The sequence below is a fragment of the Paroedura picta genome, chromosome 1 (assembly GCF_049243985.1).
Source record: "Paroedura picta isolate Pp20150507F chromosome 1, Ppicta_v3.0, whole genome shotgun sequence".
NCBI classification, from domain to species: domain Eukaryota; kingdom Metazoa; phylum Chordata; class Lepidosauria; order Squamata; family Gekkonidae; genus Paroedura; species Paroedura picta.
In genome coordinates, this window is record NC_135369.1 from 200,679,552 (window position 1) to 200,695,515 (window position 15,964).

A 15,964-nucleotide genomic window follows, 5' to 3' on the forward strand; every position below is an offset into this window, starting at 1 on the left:
TTTATAAGCCTTCCAGTTGAACAAGTGGTTTGGAGAAGGCATTTCAAGGGACTATGAGCCCTTTAAACACTTCCAGATGTCCCTTGCAGCTTGCAGAAGGCATTTAAGGATATCATGAACTCTCAAAAATGCCTCCCACCTTTTTGGGGGCCCATACAACTGGATACCCAGGTCCAATCTTTTTGAAAGTGATGAGGTTTTCTGAGGAGCAAAAGCAGCAGCTATGATGCAAGTTTGGTGCCTCTACCTCAAAAAACAGTTCCCTGAGACTTGAAAGGGCCCCCTCCCCTGGACCCCAGCCAGGCACCTTAAGGTGGCTTTGGGCCGCAGATTGCAACCAGATCAAGTGGGGTGGGCGGGGGCTGGGCAGCTCGTTAGCAGGGCCGGGACAGAGCTCCTTAGCAGTCAGCTAGTCAGCTCCTTAGCAATCCTTAATGAGCAATCAACAGGCCGGGAGCCCCTCGACAGCAGGCCCAGCCTAGCAGGCCAAGAGGCCCTCGTTAGGAGGCCCTCCACCATGATCCTTTGCCCAGGGCCTCTCCCCTTAGCTGCTGCTGGCTCCAGGCACTGAGGCGTCTGAGAGCAAAGAGGCTAGAGTCCAGGGACGGAGGGCGGGAGCTGCAGGGGCAGGGCCAATCAGGGCAAAGCTGGCTGCACTGATTGGCCCTATTCCAACTTGGACAGTCGGACACATACCACCCCCTAGGCTATTTCATAAATATATAGAGGAACAACAATGGATAAGGATATCATAATATTATAATATATATAATATAGTTTAATATGTACACCCATAGCGGAAAACTGAGCCCCCCAAAAATTCAGGATTTCCTTACGAAAGGAGAAAAACTGCTTATGGGCTTGGAATCGTTCTTGTGAGAGGGTAAAGCCTCTTTCTTATCTTTATCATCCATGCCTTCTCCAAACAAATGCAAGCCTTTACATGGTTTACGAGCCAACTCGGCTTGGGAGGATGGGTCAGTATGTATTTCTTCTTCCTATAACAACCTAGGACATGGCTCTATCTGAAAGTTGGATCGCGTCTAGAGAGGTATCTGTAGATAAGGCAGCTGATGGGGCAATCTTCATTAGTTCATCCTTTGGTCCTTTAGGGATGCCACTGTCAGTGGCAAAAAGATCTGAAGCCTGGGAATAAACCACCCTGGCAAAGAGAGAACTTGCAGTGGAGGTCCTGACAACTTAAGGAAGCCTCAAAGTTCTTACACAGAGCCTGTTCAATCTTCCTGTCACATGGGCCTCTAGGCCAGGGGTAGTCAAACGGTGGCCCTCCAGATGTCCATGAACTACAATTCCCATGAGCCCTTGCTAGTGTTTGCTGGCAGGTGCTCATGGGAATTGTAGTCCATGGACATCTGGAGGGCCACAGTTTGACTACCCCTGCTCTAGGCAAACCACCTGCCTCCATAGGAAGGTCTGAGTTGATACCAAGACTAGCCACTAGATGATCTCTTGGGGCAATTTGAAATGCACCAGTGCCTCTGGAATCACGGAATAAAACTTGGAGGTAATAGGATGGTTCGACTTTGGTCTAGCCGCCGACTCCTACTCAGCATGTACCACTTTACCAAAATTGACTGGGAATTCCAATGAAAAGGACCTGGCTTTTGGGAAGGCCTTATCAGACCCTGCAGGTTTTCAAGGATCTGGTTTTCCACCTCCTTATAGGAGACAGGAATTTGCAGAGTATATAAAAAATTTGGGGAGGATTTTATTGAAAAATATCTTGAGGAAAAGGACAGACCTGCATTGTGGTGACTAAAGGTTCCTTTTCCTCTGAAACATCTCCCTGTTCCTAAATTGAGGAAGATTCTGAACACTCAGGATTCTCATCCGCCACACAGAGAACAAGGGTGCTCCCGAGCGAACTGCTCCCAATACTCTGGACCAGGGATAGTCAAATCGCGGCCCTCCAGATGTCCATGGACTACAATTTCCATAAGCCCCTGCCAGCATTTGCTGGCAGGGGCTCATGGGAATTGTAGTCCATGGACATCTGGAGGGCCACAGTTTGACTACCCCTTCTCTGGACTCTGCAGAGAGACTGGGAAAGCTCCTTGCCCGAGCGCTGGAGATCCCCATGGGCAGGGAGAGTTGGCTGTCTCCTCTCCACAGAACAAGCTGGACAACCGCTGCAGCCCTAGTACACTTGGCTATGACTGAGGAAAAGGAGCATGGCAAAGAAAAAAGCAAGGAACCTGTGCCTCTCAAAAGCTTGCACAGCCAAGAAAGACAAATAAAATAACTTGGAAGTACTATGCTCTGCAGGAACACCACAGCTGATGCCCAAGCTGCCAAAGGCAGGGCCAAAGACAGGGGTCATGGGAGAAGCCCCTTCCCCTGCAGGAATTGCCCCCCCCCCAAAAAAAAAGCCCTGCCTGGCCACATGAGAAGCTTCATCCCATCCATGGAGACTTCCCCATCCTGGACTGCTGGAGCTAAAGATATTACTGATGATGCTACTCAAGAAACAACCCTAAGGAATTTGGCAAGAGGGAGAAACTGGTCTCTACCTATGGCACTTTAATAATTTCATATTTCCTTCATTACCTGGCATTAAGTAGAAGTTCCAGGCGGGTCTCAGACCCTGCGTTTAAGAACTCAAAACTCAAGAGCTACTCTAAATAGAAAAGCTTTATTTGGAAAACATTTAGACTCTTCACAGCAAAAGGGGGGAAAAAAGGAACAGTGCCATTCTACTCAAACTGAATTCAGAATGTTAATTAAAGACATCCGTTTAAAAATGTGTAGAAAACTGCGTCAATTAATTTTGTTTTGTAAAGGGACTAGAAGACGTAAAATGGGAACACGTACCTATCATCGACCAACGGGATAAAAGGGGGCGGGGTTTTTGCAGCACAAGGGGATGAACTGCTCTGAGACGGCCTTTCTTCTCCAGCAAGATGTCCCCTTTCGACTTCGTCACCTTCGCAGATCTTCTGCTTCAGCTGCTGTATTTGCAAGTCCAATCTGTCAGCAAATTCCAATGAATATTATTCAAGACACGACAAATCCCAGCAGGGTTTCTCGAGCTCTGCTGCAGAGAGTTCCCCCAAGTCAGGCCCCCAAAGTCTGACCCTCTCTATGCAAGAGACCGGGCACAATGAAAGGAGTTTCAGTTGGCATTTCTCAAAAAGTTCTCCCCAACCTTAGACCAGTAGCCCCATTTGAGTAACTTTGTGCCATTCAGAATTCAAACAAAGGGTTTCAATTATTTCTCTGGTAGAACTCAAAAGGGACAACTTTTTCAAGTTTGGAGAGAGAATATGGCTCAGAGGCAGAGCATCTGCTTGGCACGCACGCGGTCCCAGGTCCAATCCAGGCATCTTCAGTTAAAAGGACCAGGTAGCAAGTGACATGAAAAATCACTCTGAGATCCTGGAGAGCCATGCTGCAGCTGGCCATAATATAACGCATTAGAATACCCACAATGTCCTGACTGCTTTGTTTTTTGAGGACTGTATTTGCTAGTATTTGGATGGAGACCTCCAAGGATTTGGTTGGCAGTTTCTCCAAGTAACATTAGAGGTCATGATGTGGAGGGAAGAAATGGTAAACTGCCTCAGAACACCCTTTGATTAGCTGTCAGACAATCTTCAGTTCTCCTGGCTACACTACACATTCCATACAATCAATCAATCAATCAATCAATCAATCGCCTGCCAAAGAGTGTTGCGTGTGTGTGTGTGTGCATGTATGCTTTTATAATTTCAAAATTTTTGAAACTGAAATTTTTATGATTTCAAGAACGATGCAATGCTTTGGATCCTCTTTTTATTCTCTCTAGATGTCAATGGACTACAATTCCTATGAGCCCCTGAGGCCCTATGGTGAGTAGGAAGGGTCCAAGCAAGTAAGCGCAATTGCCCAACCTGGATGGGGTGCAGCTGTCAGTGGCACATTCTGCCCGAAACCTGGTTGTGATCCTGAACACCTCCTTCTTTATAGAGGCACAGATCACAAGAGCAGTGTGGTTGGCGTTCCACCATCTTTGCACTACTTGGCCCCAAAGGACCTAGCCATAGTGCTACATGAGATGGTCAACTATAGACTGGATTTCTGCAACTCGCTCTACACGGGCCTATGCTTATCCCTGATCTGGAAACTACAACTGGTCCAGAATGCAGTGGCCAGGGTTCTCATGGGAACACCTTAGAGCAGGGGTAGTCAACCTGTGGTCCTCCAGATGTTCATGGACTACAATTCCCATGAGCCCCCTGCCAGCAAACACTCATGGGGGCTCGTGGGAATTGTAGTCCATGAACATCTGGAGGACCACAGGTTGACTACCCCTGCCTTAGAGGGCCCACATCTGGCCTATACTCCTAACAGCTGCACTGGTTACCAGCTGAATCCCGGACGAAACCTAAGATCTTGGTAATCACCTGTAGGAAATTTGGTAGGCAAAATAATGAAACTCAAGGCAGACCATTTGTTTTGGGGAAAAAACTAATGGTTCCTTCCAGACAAGGAGTCTCACACTTCCCAACTGCTTCAACAGAAATAACTTACAACTGCCACTCCAGATGGTGTGTGATATTTGTCACACAGAAACTTTGTACGGAAAGTTATTAATCAAAGAAACTTTCTAAAAAGTCCCTGAAAGTTTCAGTTTCACCCAGCAGCCAGCAAGAACAACAGGACCCCCTCCATCAAGACGAATTTTCCACCTTGGGCAAAACCACACTGGTTCTCCCGCAACCCCGTCCCAAAATGTTTTTAAAACCATGTTTTGAAAGTGGCTTATGTCTTCAGAATGTTAATTTTCCATTCCCAAAACAGCTCAAATACAAAAATGCTCATTGGGGTAAGACTCAGTATCTTCAACAGCCACTCTCCAACACACAACTGGTACAAACTGCTAAGTCAACTTTGATTTCCCTTTGTGTCAGGCAAGAGCTTGTCCCGAACCCAGTGTCTCTGTGACCACACCACAGCACAGATGTCAAATTTCTACAGATTTTGAGGCTGTCGAATAAAACAACCCATTCCTCCCCTCCCCAGGGCTTCTGATGTGTGGGACAACCCCCTCCCCCAAAACTATCAACCTTTTTCTTTTACTGATTGATCAATAACTAATGCATCACTTATAATTGTCAGCATATAAAACTGTACTATCTAATGCAGGGGTAGTCAAACTGCGGCCCTCCAGATATCCGTGGACTACAATTCCCAGGAGCCCCTGCCAGCATTCGCTGGCAGGGGCTCCTGGGAAATGTAGTCCACGGACATCTGGAGGGCCGCAGTTTGACTACCCCGATCTAATGTATCTATGGAATTTAAAAGTATACGTATCTATATTTTTCCTCTAAGAAAAATGTAAGTATATTGAGAGAGAGTAGCCAACTGCTGATCCCTAAACTACTACAGCATGTGTAGCTTTAATTTTTGCAATCTGAGAGGCATTGGGGGGGGGGAGAGTTGAAAGCCCAACACAATAAATAAAGAAAAGACAGTGTATGATTTGTACAGAAATTCTCTCATAAAGTAACAATTGGGAGGACGGCCAACACGTCTGCATATTTCTATGTGGCACATCTGGAATTAATGAAATGTTTTGGAAGATACAGTTTTATCTCACTCAACAAGAGGAAAAAATATTTCATGGGAGGCTTTCCTTGAGTGGTCCCTCAAATTTCCCTGTTTTTCCTGTGGAAAATTGTTTTTCCTGTGGAAAAACTGGGGGGGAAAGGAGAAATGATTGGTGGAACCCATCCCACTATAAATTGGTAAAGAACTGTGCAGTTGCTAAGTGTGCCATGTGTATATTCTTGAAAAATACTATCAGCACTGTTGTTGCTAGAATGACATACCAGAGTGAGATCCCGGGAATGAGTCATCCTTTCATTTTATTTTTTAGGCTATACTATTTGATATGCCAGCACATAATGGCAACCAAAGGATCAAGCTAGTTTTGCCTTAAATATCCACTGCTATCTATCAGGAGGGAGGGAAGGCAGCACCGTCTAAACTGATCTTGTCAGACTTGGAAGCTAAGCATGGCAGAGACTTGGAAGGGAGACTTTCAAGGAAGTCCCTGCAGAGGAAAGCCATGGCAAGCCACCTCTGCTGCTCACCTGCCTTGAGAGCTTCTTGCTTGGGGTTGCCACAAGTGGTCTGCACCCTGAGGGCCCTTTACATACACTTCCGTCAAGAATCTGGCCTCTCTGTCCTGTTGTTGGCCATCCAGAGGAACTGGTTGGCCACTGTATGAGACAAGATTGCCAGTTTAGTGCAGGGGTTAGGAGTGCGGACTTCTAATCTGGCATGCCGGGTTTGATTCTGCACTCCCCCACATGCAGCCAGCTGGGTGACCTTGGGCTCGCCATGGCACTGATAAAATTGTTCTGACCGGGCATGATATCAGCGCTCTCTCAGCCTCACCCACCCCACAGGGTGTCTGTTGTGGCGAGAGGAATGGGAAGGCGACTGTAAGCTGCTTTGAGCCTCCTTTGGGTAGGGAAAAGCGGCATATAAGAACCAACTCTTCTTCTTCTAGAATCAGGGCTAGTCAAACTGCGACCCTCCAGATGTCCATGGACTACAATTCCCATGAGCCCCAGCTGGCAGGGGCTCATGGAAATTGTAGTCCATGGATATCTGGAGGGCCGCCGTTTGACTACCCCCGGAGTAGATGGACCCTTGGTCTCATTCAGCAGGGTTCTTCTTTGTGTTCTTAATGTCACCTTGTCCCTTTGGGCCTGAAGGTCCTAATAAAGGGCAACTGTGGTATTTAAAAGTCTTGGGAAAATATCTTCAACTACCTTTGCTCAATGGAAAATCCACTGTTATGCTCTTTTCTCCCCATTAAACAGCAAGCTGAAAGTATCAAGTATCAAGCTCTGTCCAGCCAGCAAGCACATAATACTATTCAGACCATGGACAAAGAGGGAAGGCTGAGCATATCCAAATGCTGGTCTAGCCCACTTTAGCACCTCAGTTCCATCTGTTTATGAGCAGATACAATTGCACACTAGCTGGCACACTGACCCCCAGCGTCATGACCACCAAAGGGTTTCCTGGCACCCAGCTACTTCTTGGACATCCCTTCCTGGTACTGAGCTGCTTCTTAGACAAGACATCCCTTCCTCAAAGCACAAAGTCACTCCTGGCTTTCTTCCATCTCACTGGAAGAAGAGGAGGTGCTTCAGAAGAATCACAGAAGCATAGAAGAAGAAGAGTTGGTTCTTATATGCCGCATTTCCCTACCCGAAAGAGGCTCAAAGCGGCTTACATTCGCCTTCCCTTTCCTCTCCCCACAACAGACACTCTGTGAGGTGGGTGAGGTTGAGAGAGCCCTGACATTCCTGCTCGGTCAGAACAGTTTTATCAGTGCCATGGCGAGGCCAAGGTCACCCAGCTGGCTGCATGTGGGGGAGCGCAGAATCGAACCTGGCATGCCAGATTAGAAGTCCGCACTCCTAACCACGACACCAAACTCGCTCTCATACAGGTGGGCATGTATGTGTCCCAAGCATATTTTGCATGTGTGCCACCTGTGGGGTTTCTCAAAGCATGAAGAATGTTTCAGGGGTTTCTCACTAGTAAAAAAGTTGAGGAAGGCTGGCCTACCTGAACACATGAAGGTTACCAATCACCGCTGCGTAAGGGCTACCAGTCATGCTGCCTCTGTGTGTTCCTGGGAGAAACTTCATTGGCAAAAGGCACAGAGGCCGGTGGGGACTGCAAGACTAGACTCCCCATATACCGTTTTCCTGAGTATTATTTGCTCCTTGGAAGAGTTACAGAGGCAGCCAGTCTGGGTGGAGATGATGGTGATGGAAAATGCTGTCAAGCTGCAGCTAGCTTGTGGCAATCCCATAGGATTTTCAAGACAAGGAGTGGTTCATAGAATCACACAGTGCTAGAGTTGGAAGGGTCCATAAAGGCCATCTAGTCCATCTTGCTCAGTGCCAGATCAGCCTAAAGCAGGGGTGGCCGAACTGTGCCTCTCCAGATGTCCATGTCCAGCAACACGCTCATGTTAATTGTAGTCCGTGGACAACTGGAGAGGCACAGTTTGGCCACCCCGGCCTAAAGCATCCATTGCTTGCATCTGGCCAGAGTCCCTGGACTTCCTTTATGGCTTTTCATGCTAGTACTAAGCAGGGGGGACCCTGCTTAGCTTCTGACATTCAGGTCAAGGCAAGAGACGAACGGGTGGCTTGCCATTGCTTGCCTCGGCCTAGTAACCCTGGACTTCCTCAGTGGTCTCTCATCCAAGTACTAACCAGGGGTGATCCTGCTAAGATTAGGCTAGTCTGCACCAGTTTGGGTAGACGGGATAAACTTTAATGGCCTGATTCCCTAGAAGAAAATGCCATGCATATGCACAGGGCTCTGGTGCTACTGATAAGGCACGTGGAACGTTAAAATATTCAACAGCCCTTTAGAAACTGCTAATGAAATTTTACATCTCAAGAATGTTTGTTTGGGCATTTCATAGACTGCTGGGCTGCAACTAGAGAATGCAAGCAGCTAGCAACTACTGTTCACAGGAACACATAGGAAGTTGCCTTCTGCTGAGCCAGGCCACTGGTCCTTCAAGGACAAGCCAGAAGCAGTTCTCCAGGGTCTTCTCTGCATCAGAAGCAGTTCTACATTAGGTCTTTCCCATCACCTACTCCCTGGTCCTTTCAACGGGAGATGCCAAGGGGGGGGGGACCTTTTGCCTGCCAAGCAGATGCTCTACGTCTGACCCACGGCCGCTCCCCAGCTTCTGAACAAACACATCAGAAGAGGCACCATGATGGTCAATTCTTTACAGAATATTAACAAGTTAAAGAGTAGACAAAACCTCTTTGTAAAATAAATGGTGGGCGTTGAGGATGAATGCCCAATTCCCTTCCTACTTTTCTCGGTCTTGCTCCAGGGCTTTTTGCTCCGCCTCGATGGTCGCTTGGAGGCCGGCCTGCTCGCCGCAGCTGCTGTTCAAAACCGCAAGTTTCTGTTTCTGCTCTGCGATTTCTATATCCAGGGTGGAACTCTGCTGCAAAGCCGAGTGTCGTCTTTCCAACTTGGCCACGGCTTGCTCCAAGGCCTCTCGTTGCTGCTTCTGCCTCGACTCCAGGATCTCTTTCTCCTTCTTCCGAACTTTCTCCTCTTGCCGAGCCACGTTGGCGGTGAATTCGAATGTCTCCTGAAGGTGCTGCAGCTGGCTGGCACTGGCCTGGTACTGCCTCAGCTGCTCTTCTTTCTCTTCCATTTCTTTCTCGACCTCGTAGAGCGTATTGTCCAAGCTCTGCAAGCCTCTGTCGAGTACCTCCGAGGCTCTTTGCTTTTCCTCCAGCAAAGCTGGTAAATTATGATCCGTCAGGTACCGAAGCTGCTGCCGTCTCTGCTGCAGCCAATATTCAGATTTCATTTTGCTACCTTCATCAACCCCCGTGGCAGTGCTGGCAGCCTTCTCTTCGTGTCTCTCAAGATTTGTGTGTTTCAGTCGGCCCAAATGTTCACATTCATCAGCCACCTCCTTTTCTAGGTGATCCTTCTGTTGAACCAAGCCTCTCTCCAAACTAATGAGATGTTCCAACTGCTTCCTCTTGAAGTCCATAAACTTCTGCTGGGCCTTTTCCATCTCTTCGCAGTCTTCATCCCCTTCCGGCCTTGCTTCTTTGACTCTCAGAAGAGACTCCCGGATGTCTTCGAGGTCCTTCTTCTCATCTGCAACCCTCTGCATGTCTCCTCTTTTCAGGACCTGGATCATAACCTGTTTGTCTCTCAGCTGCTCTTCAAGGTGGGCCACCAGCGTCACTTGTTCTCTTTCCTGCTCTTCGAGCCTCTTTTTTTCCATTTCCAGCTTGAGATACTGATCCTCTTTCTCCTTTTTGAGCTTTTCCAGTTCTCGGAAAATCTGCATTTTTTCCGCCTTTTCATTCTGCCCAAGCTCCTGCAGCCGCTGCAGCTCTTCTTTCACCCGAACGACAACCTCCTCGTGCTGCTGCTTCTTCTGAAGCTCGATTTCTTGCTGCTCACGTAATCTCTCTTCCTCAAACTTCTCCTTTTCAGCAAGCAAGTCCTTCATCCTGCTTTCGATGTGGAAGCTTCTCCTCTTGAGATTCTCCTCCTGCTTTCGGATCTGCAGCTGAACGATTTCCGTCTCCTTGCGCTGAGACTCCACTTCCTGCTGCATCCTTTCGAGTTCGGCTTTATCTGACTTTTGTCTTTCCTCCATTTCTTCTATCAGCTTTCTAAAGCATTAAACAACAAAAGAGAAAGGAGTTATGACTTCAAAGGCCCGGCACCTGAGAGATTGCAGGCCTTTTATTTCTGCTGTGCAATTGTTCTGAATGCTTCAGACATCCTTCAGTTCTGTCTTCCTGCACACAGAGACAGAGCTCTCCTAGTATGAAGGAACCACGGAGAGAGGACGAGGCTTTGATCAGGGACAGTGTAGCTATGCATTAAGGAAACGGCAATCTTAAAAGCTACAATACATTAACAGTGATACACTTTAAAAAACATCATTCTGTGAGAAAATTTAACCCTGTACATAGGTGCCGACATGGAGTGGGAGCACAAGAACATCTATAGCATTTTGCATTTGCATCTATTAGCATATACCCCCCTCCCTTTTTCCTCCCACAGCTGGAATTCCTCCCAACTACAACCCTGTGAGACAAGCCAGGCTTATGATGAGGCCAAGGTCACTCAGGGAGCTTCCATGGCAGAAGGGTGGATTTGAACCCAGGTCTCCCAAGATCCTAGTCTGACGTTCAGTTCACAACACCACAATACAGCACAAACTTGTGTTTTAAAAATAGCCAGGTTGATAACATGGAAGCTGCCTAAAGCTAAGGAAAGGGTAAGCACTTTCTAGTGTGTTCTTATAAAGCTGAGATCTTCAATTGGACTCTCTGCCCTGCGGTTGACGTTCTGCGCCAGAGGCTCACTGATAATGCTGGTCCACAGAAATAAATATTTTGACTTCATGTATATCCCCTTTTCTCATCAAGCAGCTTATACTGTCCTCCTCGCCTCCACATGATCTTGGCTTGTGCAATTCGGCCGCCGAAATGGCTGTTCCCTCTGGGTGCGGCTAGCGCCGCGCCACGGGGGGGGGGGGGGCGTCGCTGCCGTTGCATTACCACCCGTGCCACCCTCCCTCCTCTGTGGCGCGGCGCTGACGGCGCCTGGAGGGAACGGCCGCCGAAGCGACCGAATCCCTAGAACAGGGGTAGTCAAACTGCGGCCCTCCAGATGTCCATGGACTACAATTCCTAGGAGCCCCTGCCAGCAAATGCTGGCAGGGGCTCCTGGGAATTGTAGTCCATGGACATCTGGAGGGCCGCAGTTTGACTACCCCTGCAACAACCCTATCAGCTGAATCAAGATAGTTAGCCATCTTAATCTGTCTATAACAGTAAAAAAAAAAAAAAACAGTCAACAAAAGACTAACTAAATCTGTGGTTCTTTTGAGTTACTGCTCACTTCTTCAGAGGCAGCTAGATAAGCAGATGGATAGTAGGTGTGCAGAAATCAGCCTTGGTCATGAGACAGGAAGCCTACATCCCGATTTGGTCCAGGAGTGTGCATTGTCTTGAGCGTCTTCATCAGCTGCAGTTCAGCAGTCGCTATTTCTCATCTCCCTTTGAAATTCCTTTGCAAGAGAACTGCTACACTTAGGTCAGCAACTGAATGGCCTGCTTGGAGACAGACCGAGATGGGTGGCCGTTTTAGTCTGGCTGTAGTCATAGAAAAGAGCAGTGCCCAGCAGCACCTTAAAGAATAACATAATATCTGGCAGGGTGTGAGCTTTCATGAGTCACTGCTCACTTCTTCAGATAGTTCTTTTCCTGTCCTATAAGGGAAGTTAGGCTGGCAATGTATGACTGGCCCGAGGGCACCCACAAAGCTTTCATGACACAGTGGGGATTTGAACCTGCAATTCTCTAATCCTAGCCCAGTATTCTAACTGCTCCATCATAATGGCACGTTAACTTCCATCCTTCCCACAAGACAGAAAACTGATCTTAAAGCCTATTACAGGGTCCAAGTTCAGTACAATGGCATTAGGATGGAAATTTAGTACTGTGGCAAGGAGCCTCCCGCCCACTTAGATGGCTCTTCCCACACTGAAGTTGGAGCAAGGCTCCTTGGGCGGCATGGAAGCTTCAAAATGTGTTCAGTGGTGTGGGAGGAGAGGGGCAGGATAATTCCCCTTGTCAACCCTCTCTAAGGACAATTGTGTCTAGCTTGTCCCCTCATATCATCTACAAATGAAACGGCCTTTCTATTCTGCTTCCCATGGGGAACAGGGGATCCCCAGGAGCAGAATGTCAGGGGCATTTCAAGAGGGGAGAACAAGGAAGTTATGCTCCTCGGGAGGAAATGCATCTGTCTTTGGCCAAAGCTGTAAAGGAGCCGCCACCATTTTTCTAACTTGAAAGTTATTTCGAAAACACACTCCACCAAATGAGACAATATATTACTTTCTCTCGCTGATGCTCATCTGTCTGCACCAGGCGGACATTTTTACGCTTAGACGCCCTTACCTTTTACTTTCCAATTTTTCTAGTTCTTCTCGTTGCTGCCTCTCGAACTCTAACCTAGTGTTTATAAAAGAAAAAGGAACCCATGATTATAAAACCCCTATGATTATAAAGGACACTTAATCGTATTAATGTATTTCAGGACTTAACAAATAAATGTGTTTACACAGCGTTTAATTTACAACCATAACACAGCGACATGAAGCAAGGGGGTTAATGCAGATTTTTTTAAACGGCTTTAGGTACATGCAGGTATAAGCGATCAATATAAAGAAATTGAGTTTCTCTAACCTGAGACAGATTGGTCCTTTTACAGGGAAAAGACTGCCAGAGGAGGTAGAGACAAACAGTCATCAGTGAAGAGAAGAGTTTACAGAAATAAGATTAAAAAAGCAGCAACAAGGGGTCTGTAATGGCAACAACGCTAGGGAACATAACCGCGTATATGTCATCAAGGGATCAGTGCAGTCTCCCATTAAGAATCACCATTAATCAGTTTTATCAGTGGCATGCAGAATCCCATAAATTAGATGGAATTATTCAAGGGTGATGGTTGGACTAGAAGTGTCACTGAGGCAACCTTTCAGTGTGGATGGTGGAGATGCAGAAGAGCCGAGGAATAATGGGAAATGATTTCTAGAGTGATTTCTCAGGGAACAGGTAAGAATTATCTTTCTCCTCTAAACTCTTTTGTGTTATGTCGGCGTTCTTCCTAAAGATATTGAAGAATTTAAATGCTGCAGCCTTTGCAAAGGAGCATAACCCCACATAGAGAGGAGTGGGGTAGTCCAACTGCGGCCCTCCAGATGTCCATGGACTACAATCCCCATGAGCCCCTGCCAGCATTCGCTGGCAGGGGCTCATGGGAATTGTAGTCCACGGACATCTGGAGGGCCGCAGTTGGACTTCCCCTGAGACATCAAGGAAGTGTATAGCTGGGTAAACCAACCCGTATGCTGAATGGTTAAAAGTTAGGTAAATTAAAGGCACAGTAGAGAGCTCCTTTCCCTTGGGAATGCCCCGTCCTGGGTTCTTGAGGGGTGGGGCATGTGGTGGATGGGACAGCATGCTATGTGTCATCACAGCAGGTTGAAAATACAGACATGACACCAGCGCATTGGCTCTATAGTGTCCTTCGTAGCTCCTAGAGCGTCAGCTGATGTCACATTCAGATTTTCACCTGTACATGACTTTGACGTGTAGAGTACTTCCACTTTCCGCCTCCCCCCCAATTGTTCTTAGAGAAGAAGGATTGGGGGGAGGAGGGGGACAGGGCGGTGGCAATAGAATGCCTGCCCAAAAAGGACAACTGATCTATCCCTTCTATCTCCCCTAATGCTTCTCAGAGAGAAGAGCTTTCACATCTTCCCTGCCCCAAGCGCTTTCCCTGCTTCTGTACCTCATGGGCAGCAGTAGGATTTCTTCTCGCTTTGTAAGTTACACCAAATTAGGCAAAGAGCCCTGCAGAGTACCCAAAACTGTAACAGACACAGGCCAAGGCCAAGGTGCTTAGGGCGGATGCAGGTATTTACAGATCATTCCACAAGCCCCAGCCTGCCTGGAATTAGGCCTCACAGAAATAGTATTACAAAACAAAATCAGAGTCCAGTGGCATCTTTAAGACCACCAAAGATTTATTCAAGGTGTGAGCACTCTTCCTCAGACTAAGAGTTCTGTTCTGAACACCCGCAGTTCCAAGGGGAAAGTGCCTTGGAGAACAAGAGTCAGGCAACTTGTGTTCCCGTAGTAGTCGGAATTGGTAATACAAAGGGGGGATGGACTCTCTCTTATCCTGAGTAGGCTGTTCAAAGATAGCGCAGTCCTATGCAAGATTAGCAGGGAATAAGGAAGGAATTCCTTTCCAACACAGGGAAGGACACAAGGTGTTGGTTTTTGCCTGGACCACTAAATGGGTCTTTGCTGACTTGCAGCTTTTGCTGGGAATCTGCACTTACAAAGCAAAACAGAACCACTACTGTGGTCTGCAGAAACACGGGCATTTAATTGATCATTTTTACCTGTTTAGTTTACGCCCCTCAAAACAAAACTAAAACCCCTGTGTTTTGTGTTTTATGGTCAAGATAAACCTCCTGAAACCACAAGGGCTGAGAGTGCAGGGCGTCACTTCAAATAAACAGAATTTGGAGAGCCAGAACAGTTACCGTGAAATCTGGAGTGATGTGTTTCCTGATTTCAGCCTGTTAGCAAGAGGAGGCCATAGGAGGGGGGGTTGACTATTCATTTTCTTATTTTATCGTACTTATCATTTTAAATTTTTTTAACCTGTTTCCTCTCTTTATACCCTTCCTTATGTCTCATGGGGACATAAAGAGCCCTACTGAATGGTCCCTCTAGTCCAGCACCCTGTCTCACAACCGGTTCTTCTGGTGGCCAATAGCACGGCAGAGAGGCTGAGGCTTTCCCCATATGTTGCCTCCTGGCTCCAGGATTCAGAGGATTAGTGCCTCTGAATGTGGAAGTTCCCCTCAGTCACCATGGCCAGTAGCCACTGACAGACTGATCATGAATCTATCGAAACCTCTTGTAAAACTGTTTATTCCTGTGGCCATCACTACATTCTCTGGCAGCGAATTCCATATTTTAATCACTTTCTGTGTAAAGTAGTATTTCCTTTTGTCCACCCTGAACCTACTGCCCATCAGCTGCACTGGATGCCTGAGTACTGAGGGAGAGGGAATATCTATGTCATGTTGTACCCCACTCCAGTCCAAATTCTTTCCGCCTGCATATGCCTGGAGACAAATACTATTGCCTGCCTCAATGTAGTGACCCCGGACTTCCTTGGTGGTCTCCTATCCAAGCTCTAATCCAGGGTCCCCCCTGCTCAGCTTCCACGATCCGAAGAGATGGGGCTAGAATCAACCTGTAGGAATTAGGGTTAGTCTATAGCAGCGATTCCCAGCCACGGGTCCATGGACCACCCAGGGGTCCACAGGACTTCCAGAGGGGGTCCGCAGCCTTTCCCCTCCTATATGGATAGATTTGGTCACAAGCTAGGAAACTGGCAGCCTTTGCCCAGAGGGCTTGGTGGGTAGGCTGTGGGTGTAACAAATCAAAGACAGGGAGTCAATTGTGGTGTGCTCTGAGTGATCCAGGCTGTTTTCTCAGCTCCTGCCCTTCCTCCTGGCCTGCATGAGGCGGAATCACCACAGTAGGAGCAAAGGCAGAGGGAGGGAGGGCAAGGAGGGCAAAGGGAGCAGGTGGTTAAGTCACTTCCGGGGTGTAGCAGGGAGGCGTGGCCACTTGACGTCACTTCCGGGGGTCCTTGAAGCCTGAGAATTTATTTCAGGGGCTCCTCCATGGTCAAAAGGTTGAAAAAAGGCTGGTCTATAGCAAGCACCCTCAGAAACATCTGGAAGGCCACTATTCTAAATAAAATTCAGGATGGTCCCTGATTCTGATGCAACGGGGCTCTGCTTATGCTATCTGTAACA

General features: G+C 47.6%; 1 protein-coding gene across 2 annotated transcripts in view; it reads right to left on the reverse strand.

Annotated features, from left to right (window-relative positions):
- KIF16B (kinesin family member 16B) overlaps positions 1-15,964 on the reverse strand; it is a 185,175-nt gene that overhangs the window by 71,997 nt on the left and 97,214 nt on the right. The window contains exons 18-21 of one of the 2 annotated variants that reach the window (XM_077316492.1): positions 12,801-12,833; positions 12,513-12,566; positions 8,871-10,208; positions 2,833-2,988 (exon numbers count right to left, since the gene is read on the reverse strand). In XM_077316492.1, coding sequence (XP_077172607.1) covers positions 2,833-2,988; positions 8,871-10,208; positions 12,513-12,566; positions 12,801-12,833 — 1,581 coding nt within the window. The remainder of the gene's footprint in view (positions 1-2,832; positions 2,989-8,870; positions 10,209-12,512; positions 12,567-12,800; positions 12,834-15,964) is intronic. The other variant, XM_077316503.1, reaches the window with a different exon arrangement.